Source organism: Hetaerina americana, unplaced genomic scaffold (genome assembly GCF_022747635.1).
Source record: "Hetaerina americana unplaced genomic scaffold, ioHetAmer1.1.p SCAF_2, whole genome shotgun sequence".
NCBI classification, from domain to species: domain Eukaryota; kingdom Metazoa; phylum Arthropoda; class Insecta; order Odonata; family Calopterygidae; genus Hetaerina; species Hetaerina americana.
The window spans coordinates 109,310,204-109,326,366 of NW_027286763.1; the positions used below are offsets into that span (position 1 = coordinate 109,310,204).

The 16,163-nt window shown below is 36.9% G+C and overlaps 1 protein-coding gene across 1 annotated transcript in view; it reads right to left on the minus strand.

Moving 5' to 3' along the window:
• The window catches only part of pps (protein partner of snf), a 98,751-nt gene that overhangs the window by 43,057 nt on the left and 39,531 nt on the right, over positions 1 to 16,163 (minus strand). Inside the window, exons 8-9 of the mRNA XM_071585635.1 lie at positions 14,548 to 15,883; positions 7,789 to 7,859 (exon numbers count right to left, since the gene is read on the minus strand). Coding sequence (XP_071441736.1) covers positions 7,789 to 7,859; positions 14,548 to 15,883 — 1,407 coding nt within the window. The remainder of the gene's footprint in view (positions 1 to 7,788; positions 7,860 to 14,547; positions 15,884 to 16,163) is intronic.

The following is a 16,163-nucleotide window of genomic DNA, read 5'->3' on the forward strand; positions in this document are numbered from 1 at the left end:
TTTACCCCAATAAGCCGCGCTATCAACTCTACGTACGTACGCTCATATGTAAACAATTCAACGCATATCATACTTCTATGAATAAAAGATGTTATTTCACGAAAGATTTTACTTTATAATACATCTCTAATGTAAATATTATTACCGTAGTTCCAATAAGTTTCATTTTTTCAAGACCCAAGGTCATCAGCTGATTAAGTGGCGCGGGTATAAAACACGCCGGATGCGGATGGCGGAACTCTCTTCATATTATATCACTTAACATGACACATTAAAATAACAATGCGCTTTGGATATTAGCGTATCAATACGTGTCGAGCGCGATAATTGTCTGATTAATACTTGTACTTCGCCGTTTCTGAAGACCAACGAAGGAAATCCGCCGATCCATACCAAGAAGATTTGCGTCTAAAGTATTATTACAGTACTGTTCAAAAACAGTATACTTCATTACAGTTCATAACTTCGACTACATTTGTCACCGAATTGGCAAAATGTAACAACTTCGTAAACACGCCGATGCCCACTCTGTTATTGATCAGCTACTTGGCTTTTCCTTACCGAACGACTTTGAAACAGTATTCCAATTTTAATGAGAGTAAACATTCAACCCTAAATACAATAACTGTGCTTAATGTAAATTTCATAGCGTCAAGTAAACTTGCAAGACTATCGAATCAAACTGCGGTTGTCTGTAAAAAAAATATCTAGCGGGCTTTACTTTTCCAGCATGCCGCCGTCTTTAATATTAGAGTAATTTCGTCTTTAGACACGTTATACATTTATTACGTTTCGAGCGCATTCGTTATAAGCGATGAGAAACCACAGTATAATCACACATTAGCCATGAATTAATTATCTAACGGACAAAATAACATTTAATACGTTTATAATATTGCTTACGAGAAAGATGAAACGCATTTCATGAAAACTCCGCATCGAATAAAGTTTGACGTCAAAGATATTTATTTTATGCATCTACACCGAAAAGCATTGCTGTCAGGATAAGAGAAGACAAGATAAGCATATTTTATGCATTAGACCTGTTATTTATGCAGCACAATGATCAGATTTATATTTTAAACCACGCCACTTTTTGAAAGAGCAGCTGGGAAAGTTTACTATACGACACACAAGGATGGGGATTCTGATAAAGTACGCATTATACACATTAATTTTGCCTCTTGAAGAATTTTGATGGGATGGAACATAGCAATGAATGCATTTTAGTAATGTATTAAGCATCATTGAAACCTACCATTAATGAATGTCGATTACTTCCTGCAATGGTCTTGCTTACTTATCTGTTATTTACCTTCTGTGATACTTAAAGAAACACTGATAACCAAGTATTTTCTCATAAAATAACGCTAAAACAGAAAAAATGAGCAATTAGTACATATCCTTTAAAACAAAGTGCCTTTATCCTTCTAACCATTCATAATCCACTGGAAATTTACTACGAGAGTAACCCAAACAGTGACAACTTTGACTTCACAACTTAGATTTTACTATCTGGTACGCATCAATTGCATACAGGATGGGGAAAAAATCTCCCATGAATTTGTCTCTTTCTTGAATAAATGCTTCAAGACTGCATGATATATATGACATCTATTAATAACCATTTAGTATGAGACCCAGTAGCCACTTTCATCAGAGCAAGGATCAGTTTACAAAATCAGGCGATCCCAAACAACTTGGTCAGGACAAATATACAGCTGCAGTAGAGCATACCTTACCTTTGGGTGACTTCAGGTGCCACAGAAGAGAAAAATGATTTTATAGCCCATCCAACCTACCATCTTGCGTCTTACCTTGTCCCACGTTTACTTTACTTAAGACAAAACACTTAAAATCAAATAGGAAATATTTCACTATAAATTACAATCGGAACATTAAACCAATCAAAAGCATTCAAATAAAATCAGCATTTCTTATATTTAACTGGAGACCCTTACAGGGTTCAATCATGAAACAAACTTTATAAATTGCTGGCCAAAGTATTTAATAGAATAGAAAATTTTCCAATTATTAGAAACTATTTTGTAGAGTAGTTTTGAGCAAGACTATTCTATGTTGCTTTTTTACTCTTCATTCACAATTTGATGCTAATGTGTACTTTTTAAATACAGTGTAATTGAATTCAGGCTGGGTTTCCATTAGAATCACAATGTAAGAGCTTTTCTCACGAAAGATAGGAAACAGAATATGTATACATGGTATAATTAATGTTTCTGTAGCAAATCAATGAATTGAAAGTTCTATAAAATGTGCCCTTAACCCACTTATGCTCAAGAAATTAAAATTTATTACATATGTTACATTTTTACAATTGAGAAAAAATTTTCAAACAATCAGAAACCATTAAAAAATTTTATGAATGTGGTTGAACTCTAAGGCAGCCTCTGCCATAAGGTTTTACTTGCGCCTTCAATGCAAAAAATGCAATCTCCCTAATGGTATAATTGAAAGCAATCAGGGTTTTACAGAATTCATTGGTAATTGAGACACAATTCTAGACCACTTTTTCACTTTATTTTGTCGAATCAATAAATATGAAACTTCATTGAGTTATATCTTAAGTGATGACAGAGTTATTGTTCATTGTCCTGGACCTATTTTATCACTTCATATTCTCGCAATAAATCACTTTCAAAATTCTCGAAGGCCATGTATGATTCATTCAATCATTGAAATTCGTCAAACTTTGATATGAATCCTTCAAGCATCTTGTAATCCTAACCATAACAACACAATATAACTGTGCATGAAGATGTGATTCCTCATATACCTTCGAAGGGGGCATTATTTCTCTGACTATATTCAAAGATTCAGCATTGGAAGAAAAGTTAACAGTGCATGCCAAAGGAAAGTAAATGCACCATTAACTTAAAAATCTTAATAATGTGTACTTCTGTTGAATGAAGGAATTAATTAATACACTTAAGGGCATTTAACCCTAATTATTGTAAAAATACAATTCTACTACCTGCAAATATCAACAAAAAGAATGCATATCAAAACTGATGAAACTGCATAAAAATATATATAATTATCCTAAACATTAAATAAGGCTTATGATTACATAAATATGAAGAAGGACACTCAAAAAATCAAACCCGGTTTATCAAAAGGTAACATGAAATGGAGCATTTACACAACAATGACAAAAAAGGGCGAATGAAAATAAAAATAGTAGGTCCAGGAGGATATTGTGCTTGGCTATTGAGTGGAGCTCCCTAGGCTTTAATCTGGGTAATCATGATGGACGACACACTGGCAAAGCTTAAGTAATGTAATTTTCTGAACATAGTAAATTTTCGGGAAACATACATCTGAACCCTAAATCAATTACCAGTTTTTCAGGAAAATTATCAAATTTGCAATCTTAGAAATTATTCATTAAGCACTTATAAATAGCTTTTAGATACTTACTTCTCATAAAAATTAACCACAAATACTTTTTTATTTTAAAACAACCAAAAATTCATATTCTGCATCTATACGGTTACCTTTTCATTTGAATATACCTGCTACTGCCGGGATTTTTTCTATCCATGCCTCAGTATTTTATAGAGGCTCATTAAATCCTAAAAAAGTGCTAGGCATGCATCTACTTAGTATTGAATGTGGTTTCAATAGAATACTTTCCATGCATCAGTCTTTCTTAATATCAATGTATTTTTAACACCACATATTTGATGCACTTGAAATGCTTTCAAAAGTTTATAAAAGAAGGTAAAAATGGTTCTAAAATACAAAGAAAATACCAGAGCATTGAGGATTGATTGAGTTTGTATGTTTATTTCTGAATGGGGAACTGCATGAAACAATCTCTTGTTTATAATCCTCATTCAACCTCATACTTTTTAATGCTACGTATCCCTTACGGAAGACAGATTTTGAAGGTATCATTTCCTGGAAATAATACTTCTACACCAACCATGAAGTTGCAGCATAGGAGAAAAAAATCAGCATTTGGCAATAACTATGTGGATTTTTATTCTCCTCAGCAACCACCAAAAGCATTATAGACAGCACATGAATTCAAAGCATTTTGGTTTGCTGCTTGTCATCCCATAAAATGGTGACCATTGTAACAACTACATCAGATCAAGTGAAAAACGTTTTTCCATGTAACTAGAACATTTTTTTAGACTAGGTAAGAAAGGAGATGTTTGAGCAGTATATAAATTTCATTTACTCTGAGGCAAGAATCATGCTGAGATGAAAATGAAAAACCTTTCGAGAACTACAATCCTGATGTGGTTAAAATGAAATTTCAAACATCTTCAAGTTTTTAAAAACAATTTTAAGACCCAATGACTTATTTCAGTGGTATTCAAACTGAATATTGAATGAATGACAATCTTTTAAGGAAGAATGTCAGTAAATATTTCAAAAAGTAGCCAGATATAACTTGGGACTTGGTAGTTTGGCAATCATTCAAGCATTCCAATTATTCATAATTAATTTTTTTAGTTTATCATATCACTAAATCACCAAAGAGATTAACATTATGAAGTGCTCTATTGGTACCACTGTCTTCAGCCTTACTGGTAGTCTACTCACATTTAGATGACATCATGCTGGAGGGAAAATAAGGACGAGGGTAAATTTAAGAACCACATCAAGTCAGGTGCAGGGACTGGTTCTGTTATACCCATGCTAAGAATCGTAACATCAAAAGGGAGTACATTACTCTACATAGGCATATGTGAGCAGATTTAAACAAGTTCACCAAATAGGTCGGAAGGTTGGAAACCATCCTTCCCTCTTTCCCCTCGGGACTTGATCTCCCTCATCATCCAAGAGATGATTTAGATCTAAATTTTCAATAAGCTTTTGGAATACCACTGAGAGGGAGTGAACAGACTATTAGCTGTTACCACAAACTCCTGTTTTCTTATATTCATAATACTAACCTAACATTGCTCCAAAACAAGATTGGGGTTGTCCTTACATTATTAAAAAATCCCCAGGTGGAAAATATACATATTTATGTTCATTAGTATTGGAAATTTACGAAGTTAATTTCCTTTAAATTACCACAGCAATTGCAAATAATTTGAAGTGAAACCTTACTTTTATGTTTTTATACGAGGTTCATTCAAAATGTTCTTGGCCTGAGAAGGTAAAACACAAGAGAATTTTTTTTCAACGTAGCCTTAGACCATTGACTTGTCCTTGCGATTGACCAATGACTTCTCTACATATTTAAGCCCTCAGTATGATGCGATTTGCCCAACTCTGGAAAATAAATTGTCCCAGGTGTGACCTCATCGTTTGAGGCGAATATTTGTGCAGGAAGCGATTTCTTCAGTTTTGAGAAGTCTGTAATTAGCTGGGAGCCAAATCCAGCAAAAATGGCACATGTGGAAGCACTTAGAAGCATAAGTTTTGGAATCATTGTTTTCACTTTCTTTGATGCACATTCCCCTGCTTGCACACACTGTTTGGACAACTTCTTCCGGTTTGACATATACAGGTGAATCTATGTTTCATCTACTGTTATAATACACCAAAAAACTGGAATAAATCTAGTTTATATATGTTAAGTCTAAACATTTGAGAGTTGTTCATTTGAATGCATTTCAAGTTGAATGTGAACTACCACCATAGCCAATGATCAAGAAGTTTATTCACACCCAAATTATACGTAAAATGAACATAGACAAGACCTATCGAGATGTTTACCATGCCAGCAACCTTATATAATTTCTGTTGCCAATTACTAAATAAGGCATTTTGGATTTTCGCGATGATTTCATTGGTCATAGTGGTTTTTAGGAGTACATGGTTTTGGATGGATGTGAGACCACTTTTAAATTTGGCCAACTACTTTAGCACTACCGAAAATTAAGGGGAAGAATCCTTTTAAAGGAAAACTAACTCTCTTTGTAAAAGGTCGGTCCCAAAAGTAGCAGGACTTATTTTCTCCTGGATAGACGAACGGACAGGCAGCATTTTCTCTGGTGGGTAAGAGGGAGAGAAGTCCCAGGAATGACCAGAGACAGTTGGCTCCCAGCATTTGAGGAGTGCTGATTGCCCATTTGCCAAACCCCTATAACATGACCTCGTAACGGTCTATCATGGACCAGTTATTCGAACAGTGCTACGCCATCAAATTTTGCCAATATTGGTGCCGTGAGTGCTCACCGACGAACCAAAGGAAACTCACACGTGGGCCTGACATGAGCTTCTCGACCATGCCTCAGCCAACCTACAGCCCTGACGTTGCCCCACCCCACTTCTTCTTCTTCCCTCCCCTCAAATCCGCACTTTAAGGATGTCACCACGGGTCATTGGAAGCATTACAACAGGCTGTGACAAGGGAGCATAGCAGCATTCCGGGCGCCGCCTTCCAGAGGGCATACGAGGTCTTCTAACACTCAAACGAGTTCACAGCAAATAAGGAATGTATGTGATCGCAAAACATCTAAAAAAATATGGTCTCATAGTTGATACATGAATTATGCAAAAAAATTTTCTTATTATTTATTAGCAATGTAACCTCACTGTTATTTCTCAAATATATTATCAAGCATTATTAAGATTTTCAAATAATGATCATATATTTGCTTTCCAATTTCCCAAAGTGTGCAGAGTTGCATCATTGGAACATAAATTTAGCATAGACCATTAATGCCGGAACCGTCTTCAATTACCCATTAAGAATTCCCTCAACTCACATTTCCCCCTAAGTACATTTTTTTCTTCTCTGGTGCCGACAAAATTATAACACAAGCATGCCACTGCCTTTAAAAAAATCATGCATTTCAATGCCTTTCGAAATGGTAAACGCCCACCATATGTATGACGGTAAGGTGAAAAGTTCTCGACCTGACAATAAAAGACTGCGATTTTCAGTTAAAAAATTATATTATTTTCCTACATTATCTCCCTTGACTTCAACAGACTTGGTTCAACCTTTTTTCAACATCTAACTTCTAACTTAAGGCACTTCCCAGAAAAAATCTCTTCAAGTTTGGGAACAGATGGAAGTCTGAGGGTCAGGAGAATAGGGACGATGGCCGAGCAAATCGTACCCCTAATCCTGTAGTTTTCCCATCGCCAATGCACATTTGTGAGCAGGTGTTATGTCCTGTTGAAAGAGATTTTTTCTTCTCAAAGCCAGGCCCCTTCTCGCAAATTTAGACATCCAGCTGATCATGAAGGTTGGAGAAATATTTGCCTGTAATTGTTCTGCCATCTTTAAGGTAATCAATCAACAGGATTCATTTCGCATCCCAAAACACACTCGAGAGAACAGTTTGAAGCCTGTCATACGCACTACTGACACGTGCAACTAGGCAGAAATCACGAAGTTTCGCCGATTGGAACGCAATCTCTGTGTAAGGCCGAGAACTTTTCACCTTACCCTCGTAATTTCATGTCATGACAGAATCAACAAAAGAAAAAATCCACTTGACAACTGATATGAAAGTATTTTATCAACAAAGCAACTAAAACAGAGGAATAAAAATTTCTTATGTTGTTATATAAAGTTTCAACCACTGCTCAATTTTCTGTAGCTCAACACTAACTAAATTTGCTTGCTTAACGGCCAGACAGGTCCCTAATAAATGTATGTTTATGAATTAAAAGTCAAATCTTACTACATAAAAATAGCATCAAAAATAGCATGAATTTTTTTTTAAAAGAACAGTGGATCATTAAAAATACTTCAAATTTCAAATGAAATTCAATAACTTAGGCAGTGATAGGATAAATCAGTGATGGGACTGCAGGATGTGATTTAATCTCTGATAAGGAATTACTTACCCATGGCTTTTGTGACTCCAACACATTTTCCATGAAACCAATCTTCACAGATGTCACAGCAAATCATAAACCTGATGGAATATTAGTGAAACTTTAATTGAGACAAAGAAATCACATGATCAGGTAATGGAGAGTATACCCTATCAATTGAATAACCTTTAACTAAAAGTAAAAATCCTTAGAAAGCATAATTTTATGTAGAAATACTCCTCCATAATTAAGCTGAGCTGTGCAATTCATACCAGGAGGAGCTATTTATTATTTAAAGGTATTTAAAAGTTCAACACTCACAGAAATTGAAGCCGTAAAGACATGCATGATTATTTGGCTGTGATTGAGCATAGTGAATGATTTGAACCAGATAAATCATTTACTTAGTAAATGATAGCATTCAATTAAGAGACTATGCTTAAAAATACAATTAAAAACTGTCATATTAGTCATAGTGATTTCTAGGGCAATGCCATTGTAAGTTTACTCACCATGAAAATTGCCCTGTTAATACTATGATTTTCACGCTGTGAATTTAAGAAGTACATAAGGAGCGATTGGGAGAAATCCAGATATTTTTAAATCAAAATGGAAGTTACAATTGAAAACCAGCAGGCAATAAAAGCGGCAAGAAATTGAAACGAGTGCCAGAAATTTAATTTCCACGGAAGAAAACCCCAGCAAAAGACCAGCAATAAAGAATTCCTTGCATAGGTAAACTCAAAGGCCTTGCGTTCATCCCCAGGGACATACTTCAAAATGACTCCTCCAAGAAACATAATTTTAAAATAGTGAATCTAATAATAACAGGCAAAGTAAAGGTCAATCGCTTCACCTCATGGAGCAAATTGATGTAAGGAAAATCACTTCAAACATCAGCTAGCTCTTCATTGAGGCCATTTACGAAAATTTTGATAATAGTAATATGTTTAACATATCATCTAGAAGATAGGTGACATAGGAGTTTTGGTTGATCACTCCCACCCGAGAACTCTTTATTCTATTCAATTTCAAACTCTAATAAAAGCACAAAATTTCTGTTATGAATTATTTCTGGCATGTTAGAATTTTAGCATCAAAATCAATCACTCTCAAAAAGACAATAATTAAATTAGATCTTAAGAGGAGGCAGGTGAGCCATCTTTACCACTGCGGGCAATCAAATGAAAACCGAACATCCACCATAACACACAGACCACTAAAAGCTGGCTTTTTATGTATCGATGCTGCCATCGCTAGGAAATCTGCATAGTGATCTGCAACTCACAGGCGCACACAGAGTTTGGGTTATGTCCTTGTTGGTGCACAGACTGGTTGTTGTAGGGGGTGCTTGGTTTTCATTCAACTGCCCCTCATAAATACCATATTTGAAGGCACATAAGACATACATTTGTTTCCCAAAATAATGTTTAAAATAATCATCTGCCAATTGCATGTGATGGTTCAAACTCCCATGAGTTAATGTTCAGTACTGAATATTATTTTTACCCCCAGATGATCAATATCACTTATTTTTACTCCATTACATTTACTTATGCATAATATTTATTAATTAATTGACAAATGTTGTAGTTGGATCATTATTATTAATTACAATGCTATTACATGATTATCATGTCGCTCACTTTGGTGAACTCAATAAGGTGCGAGCAAGAAATCATATGAAATCGATCCTATTTTATCACAACTGATCATAGTAAAACAGTGTGCTCTGTGGAATCATTTGCTCTAAAAACTTACCCTTATTTATATAATTACAGGAGAAAAACAAATAAAGCTACACAATTCAATTCAAACTAATAAAATTACACTATGCTAACATTTTTGGCATATACATCAATGATTATGACGGCATTTATTTGGATTTTCTGAAATGTAAGAACTAAAAGGAACTTTAAGTGAAGTTGGTGGGATGTCATGCTCTTTGATAGACTGTTTAAACCCTTTCTTCATTTGTACATTAGTGAAATGAGGGTGCGTCTTATAAGCTGTCTAATACAGTAATAGAAATTATGTCACCAAGAAAAACAATAGAGTAAACATACGCCTGCTATTCAAGAACAGATGTTTTAACATTTTTGTTGTCCTCCATTTTGAAAGATGTGCAAGAGGAATATGCCAATCGATTAACTTCATTGAAAGCATGCACTAACCCAGTCTTTCAGCAAATTTGCTCAACGATCACCAGCACTCAACAGGAGACTTCATTGAAATTTCCTAATTCGAATGTTACAAACATTGCCCTTGATGGCATGCACTGTTTTAGACTTCACTTTGTCGAAGTTCACCATTATTTAAGACTAAAATAAAAAAAATATCAAGGAATATTATAAATATTTAACATGCAAATGAAAAGGCATTGTTTGACCCAATCAATAAAGATTATACCACACCTCTGTATTATTCTGACGCGCTAACATATTACCAAACATCAAAACCATGAAAATAAATTCTAACTAAACCGCCGACCTCTAAAAATATATTTTCTGAATTTTTCTAAGGAAAAACAATGAAGGATGTGAATTTGTTGATACCTATATCAGAATAACGCAATATGGGAAAAACTATTATTTATTTATAACAGCATTAACTAAGTTCTGTCACCTAAGATGTACATCAATGGTCAGTGTCACGACTGCTACCACAACGGTTGGTTAATGGGCAGAACAGGATTTATTTGCATCCCTTAGTCATAACTACAACAAAACAAATCCAATTTTGAAAATATCCAGAAATATTTCTAATAGTATAATTGACTTTACAAACACCCTGCGCTGATTGTTACCACAACCTATATCACGGCCAATTGAATAAAAAAATTCAATGAAACCATAATTGAGCCCTTTCTAACATGGCTCTTTACTCTCTTCATGCACAGAATGTTAAACAAAAAAAAAACAACTTATACCTACTCCGCTCCTTGAGTGAAATGAATCCATACCAAGCATGTACGTCCTTAAGCCCATACCAAAGTTCTATAGAGACCTTGCTGCCTTCATTGAGGGCACTAAACTCAATTTTGCACATTCCGTAGAACACTGCATGTTATGGATGGTTTGGCTGTACGGAAGTATTCTGTGGGCAACAGTGTCCAACCAAAATATGGAGTAATAATGTTGACAGACATTAGTATCCACCAATAAAGTTAACATTATACAGTGGAACCTCGCTTTTTGAGCACCTTGCATTGCAAATAATTTTCAAAACAAGCAAATATTAGTAAAAAATGGCTTCCTTAATGAGTGAATTTTTGCATACTGAGAGACAAGGAGAGTGGAATTCCTGGAAAGATTGCACGCCTGCTACTTCAGTTTGTTTTTAGCACCCGTTCTGCGAGCACTGTTAGTGTCACTCATGATCACACATTTTTCCCAAGTTGTGTCAAACATATTTTGTGAGATTTTTCGTGCAAAGTCTAACAACATTTTGGGCTTAGTCTAAAAAATGTCTCATAAGTAAAATCTGCATGAAGACAGCTATAGAGCAAAAATAGCAGTAGAAATGAAAAGTAAAACCATTGCAAATAAGGAAAAAGGTGTGAACGTGACATGTAACAAGCACATCAACAATATGCATGCTCTTCAAAAACAAAGACATGACAAAGGAGATAGATGCTTCAAAAAGAGTAAAATGAATATCTACACAACGGTTATGTATTCTCCACTGTTTAAAAAGTTGCTTCTTACATGGATGAACAAAAAGTGATTTCAATGTGACACCACTAATGAAAATATCATATCTGAGAAAGTGAAGTGATTTTTGCTGACTTCGTTAATACAATGACAGGATCATTAATTGCTGGAGAAGTATTCAAGGGAATCCATGAGTGGGTCGAGAATTTTACAAGAAATACCTGTATCCACAGCATTGTGAGGCATGGGGAAGCAGCAAGTTCCGACTCAAATGCAGCAGAGAACTACATCGGTGGCTTCAAGAAGCTTGCATATTCTGAGGGTAACCTGCCATAACAGGTTTTTAATTACGACAAGATGGTCTCTTCTAGAAGAAGATGCCGAAGCGAACCTGTATTTGAACATACAGCAGTAGACATAAATGCATTGCCGGGCCACAAGCCAGTGAAATGCCAACTCATGCTGCTATTTTGTGACAATGCAAGCAGCAAATTTGAAAATTAAACCCTTGCTTGTTTACCATTTAGAAACTCCATGAGTTTTCAAGAGGTGTCCCCAACAGCAGGCTAAATCTGATGAGGAGGTCATGGGAAAATGTTGCATTGTTCCATGCCTATGAAGAATTATCCTAATAAGACAGTGGCTGTGTGTCAGAAACTTTTTTATGATAATTCTGAGTTACAGTTTTACAAAACTCTGAAGTGTCAACAGAAACAAATGCCCCTATACAGCTTTCCAGTAAAAAGGAATTTGGACTTAACATAAATAATTAGTTATTTATTTTGATTCTTTTTGCTCATGCAAATCAAGTTTGCATTCCTGGTTGCTTCATTCCGCAATAGAACAAAAGATAATGATGAACCACAATCCTAAACAATGTATATATAGTTTTCTTTAAATGAACTTTGAACATAATTGTTTTGGCATGGAATGCATTATCGTACATTACATTAATACATATTCAAAAAATTGTCTCACTAAAGTGCGTTTTGCATTAGGAGAAAGATTGCAGAGCGGATTATGCTCATTGTACGAGGTTCGACACGACATATAACAGAAAAAACAAAAACCAAAGGCAGTGTGTGAAATAAGAGGCTGTAATAAGGATAGCAGAAGTCTCACAATACAGAAGTAGAGATCACAAGGCATGCGATTAGAACAAACTTCCAGAGAACGCCAATATTCGCCACGGCAGTCCATGTTTTCAGTGGATCTAACACACAACTTATTTCCTTCTCATTGTAATAATTAAATTTTAAGATACCATTAAGGTAGACTAAAGGTTATTTTCAAATAGATGCTCAGCAATTATTCTACACACATGAGATTCCAGGGATTTAATTTAAATTTTATTTTATTCACTAACTGATACACATTGGTCCCAGCCCTATCTGACCCAATTAATGAGTTTCCAATGGGAAATGCTTCTGAAATGGTTTGTCCGCCCATTCCCATGAGTTCTGAAGGAAATAAGGAGTCCTATCAAAACCAAGGTTATCGTTAGAGACTAATATTTTTTAATGATGAAATCATGTTCTTTAAAAATAAAACCTCTTATTTTTGCCTGCATGACACAGTAGCTATAATTTGCACTTAAATACTCCAAAAGTAGCACATTCATTCCATTTAATTCACAGTTCAAAGATTACCCTACTTTGTCTTTAATAGTAATATTTGGACGATTTGATACGATGGAATCACAGAATTAGAAATGAGTAATAACTTGTAGAACTGACATTTACATGTACACTTATATATGTGAGCTCGACGATTAATTCAGGCATACTCTCAGCTCTCAAACAGTAGCGCTGACATTTTATTAGAGATAAGGATGACAAAAATACTCTTCATAACAAAGTCTGGGAAACTAATCCACTTCAGAAAGAAAAAACTGCAACTTTGTCGATTCCACTTAATGTCACCTAGTACATTAAAAGGAATTAAAAAAGCAGCATTTTTTTCTGTCTACTTCACTAATGGTCATATTTGAAATCACAGACCCTAGGACTTAGCAGAGTGATTCTATGGTCTCAACTACCATTCAAGGAAATAACTTTGGAGGGAACAAACATTTAGAGCATACTCAAATTACAAACACATTGAGGGGAAAATTTAAGGTCACTTTTTCATTAAGACTCACACACCTGATAGTATTGTCATACTGTACAAAGAATCCCCAATGCCAAGAGTACACCTAAAATATAGTTCAAGGACAAGATTTCACTTGAACTATAATACTTTTCCACTTAGTAATGAGCTGATTCAACAAGACTATGCAAATATGTTGCCTATTTTGTGTTAAATAAACATTATGCTTAGAATTTTCATTGAAACAACAAGATGCTTGTCTTAATTAGATAAAGAGATTGTCTTTTAAAGTGCATTATTCAGGAGATACAAAATGCATTAGTAAAATGTTAAGAAAAGTAGTTTCACTTTCGACAAACAAGATGTCTTCAAATAGCTTGTCTTGGTAACCACCCAAGAAGGGTAGCATACAAATGCACATGCGTAAATACACCCTATTTCAATCAATTTCGGCTTTTTGGCGGCATTAAAAGCAGCATGAAAGTGAAACAAATCCTACAAAAGATGAAGCAAATGTTTTCCAAAGGCAACAATCCAATTACTAAGCTCAAGTGACAGAGGCACCGAAATCATTGGGCCATTTAAGAGATGCCGAGAATTGTTTGCTACCAATTCATCACCCACTACCTCACAACTGCCTCTTACTACTACTGGCTTGCACGTTGTTGGATGGCTTTCGTGCTGGGGAGCAGTTGTTTGTTCGTTTGTGGTATATGTGTTAGCATGAGTGTTGGATGAAGGGATTTTTGCACGAGTGCGTACGCCGCTGTGTGTGTAGTTTTTCATGTTGTTGATATCGCACGTGGTATTGTCCCCATTTACGGGTGGTGACCTAACACCCCCCTCCGCCACACGCCCTTGCAGTGGCTTGCGGGGTATTATGTAGATGTATTAGATCACAGTCACAACTTCATCAGAATGAAAACTCACAACTTTTCAAATTTTGAATTGACCAAATATTTCATTTTTGGGGATTCAAGAACACCATTCCTTAACTTCATAGTGCGGTATGAAAGCATGTCGAGTATCAAATGTAAGATCAACTCACCTGTTGTTGTGAGGTTTTTTGCATATGCACCAAAGCCTGTTGGGATCGTCCTCGGAATTGACACTGGTGTCGTCATCCTCCTCCTCCTCATCCTCTTCCTCGTCCTCACTCGCCATCGCTTCCTCCATCTCTTCTTTCTTGGCCAACCTCTTGGCCGCAGCAGCAGTCCGCCGTCGCCTTCCCCCACGAGCACTGACCACGACGGCAGGCTCTTCCATTGCTTTCACCAAACTCGTCTCCACCCTTTCCATCTTGATCACCTTCTGCTCCTGCTCCTCCGCCACTTCCACCACCTTCAACACTTCCTTCGCTTTGGGGGGAGTCACGTCAACCTCCGCGGCACTCTTAACCAGATGCATGTCTCGGAGGTTTTTCTCCTCTTCATCTTCTGAAAGCACCAACTTGAGCTCCTCGTCTCCCTCACTGTTTTCAATCACCATTCCTGATGCATCAGAGCTTGGATGCTCGGGAACACGGCGCATTACATCGGGAGCGGAAAAAAGAGCGGGGCCAAAGGCATCGGCCAGGTGAGCCGGGGGTTTTCGGTTCTCCCTCTTTGGGTAAAGTTTACGAGATGCGGACAACATGGCTTCGGTAGGCGACACTGGTCCCGATACCTTTGAGCCTAACGGAGTACCCGCGTGCAAGTCCGACAGAGAACCACCAGTAAGACTGTTCAATCCGTTCTCAGACTTTTCATCCATGTGAGAGACGGCCATACTCTCAGGCACTGCCGACGGCATCGGCGGCTCCTCCAGTGCCGACACTGGTATCCCAATATCTTGCTGAGGCAACTTCTCCACGTGCACCTTCTCCTGAACGAGCACTTTCTTCCCACCTCGACCCATCATGATGATGGGCTTCTTTGGTGCATTGCTGGAAACACCCATGGCAACTGCATCCGCGGCCACCTGGGAATGGTCCTCCTCGGGTTCCGGAATACGCTTTCCACCCCTCCCGCCCCTGCCTCTACTGCCTTCCCCCCCACTCCTTGGCCTGCCTGCCCTCCTCCTCCCCCTCGTGCCACCGCGACCTCCCCTCACCAGGACTCCCATGCCCAATTCTCTCTCCGGTCGGAAGCCTCGCAGGCCTCGCCCTCTTACCCTGGCACCGCCCCAAGAGCGACGGCCACCGTGCAATGCTCGACCCGAGCGAACAGATTCTTCCCGCTCGTCGTCAATGGTCCCGGAGTCTGCAACATCATCCTCCTCTGTGTCCTCTGTGTTATCGGTTGTCGTAGCTGTTGTGTCACCATCATCCTCATCCCTATTGCCCTCGAGACCAGACTGCATAGATAATATTTCTGGTGAAGACAGCTTCTCCACCTTTACTTTGGCTGTAGTTAACGAACAAAAATATACTGTTAGCAGGAAACTAGTTCAAGGAATCATCGTTCAAGAATTCATCACTAGAAAAATTGGATAACTCACACTCAGGTTGCATCGACAACAATCAATACTCGAATACCAATACCAATTTGAACATTTTAAGTTCATGTCATTAGTTTTGTAAAAAAACAATTAAATATGACTAGAAAGTTCATGAGAATTAATGTTCAAAATTAATGGTCGACTAAGTGCTCATCTTGTATTTAGAAAATTGAAATGACTAATTGA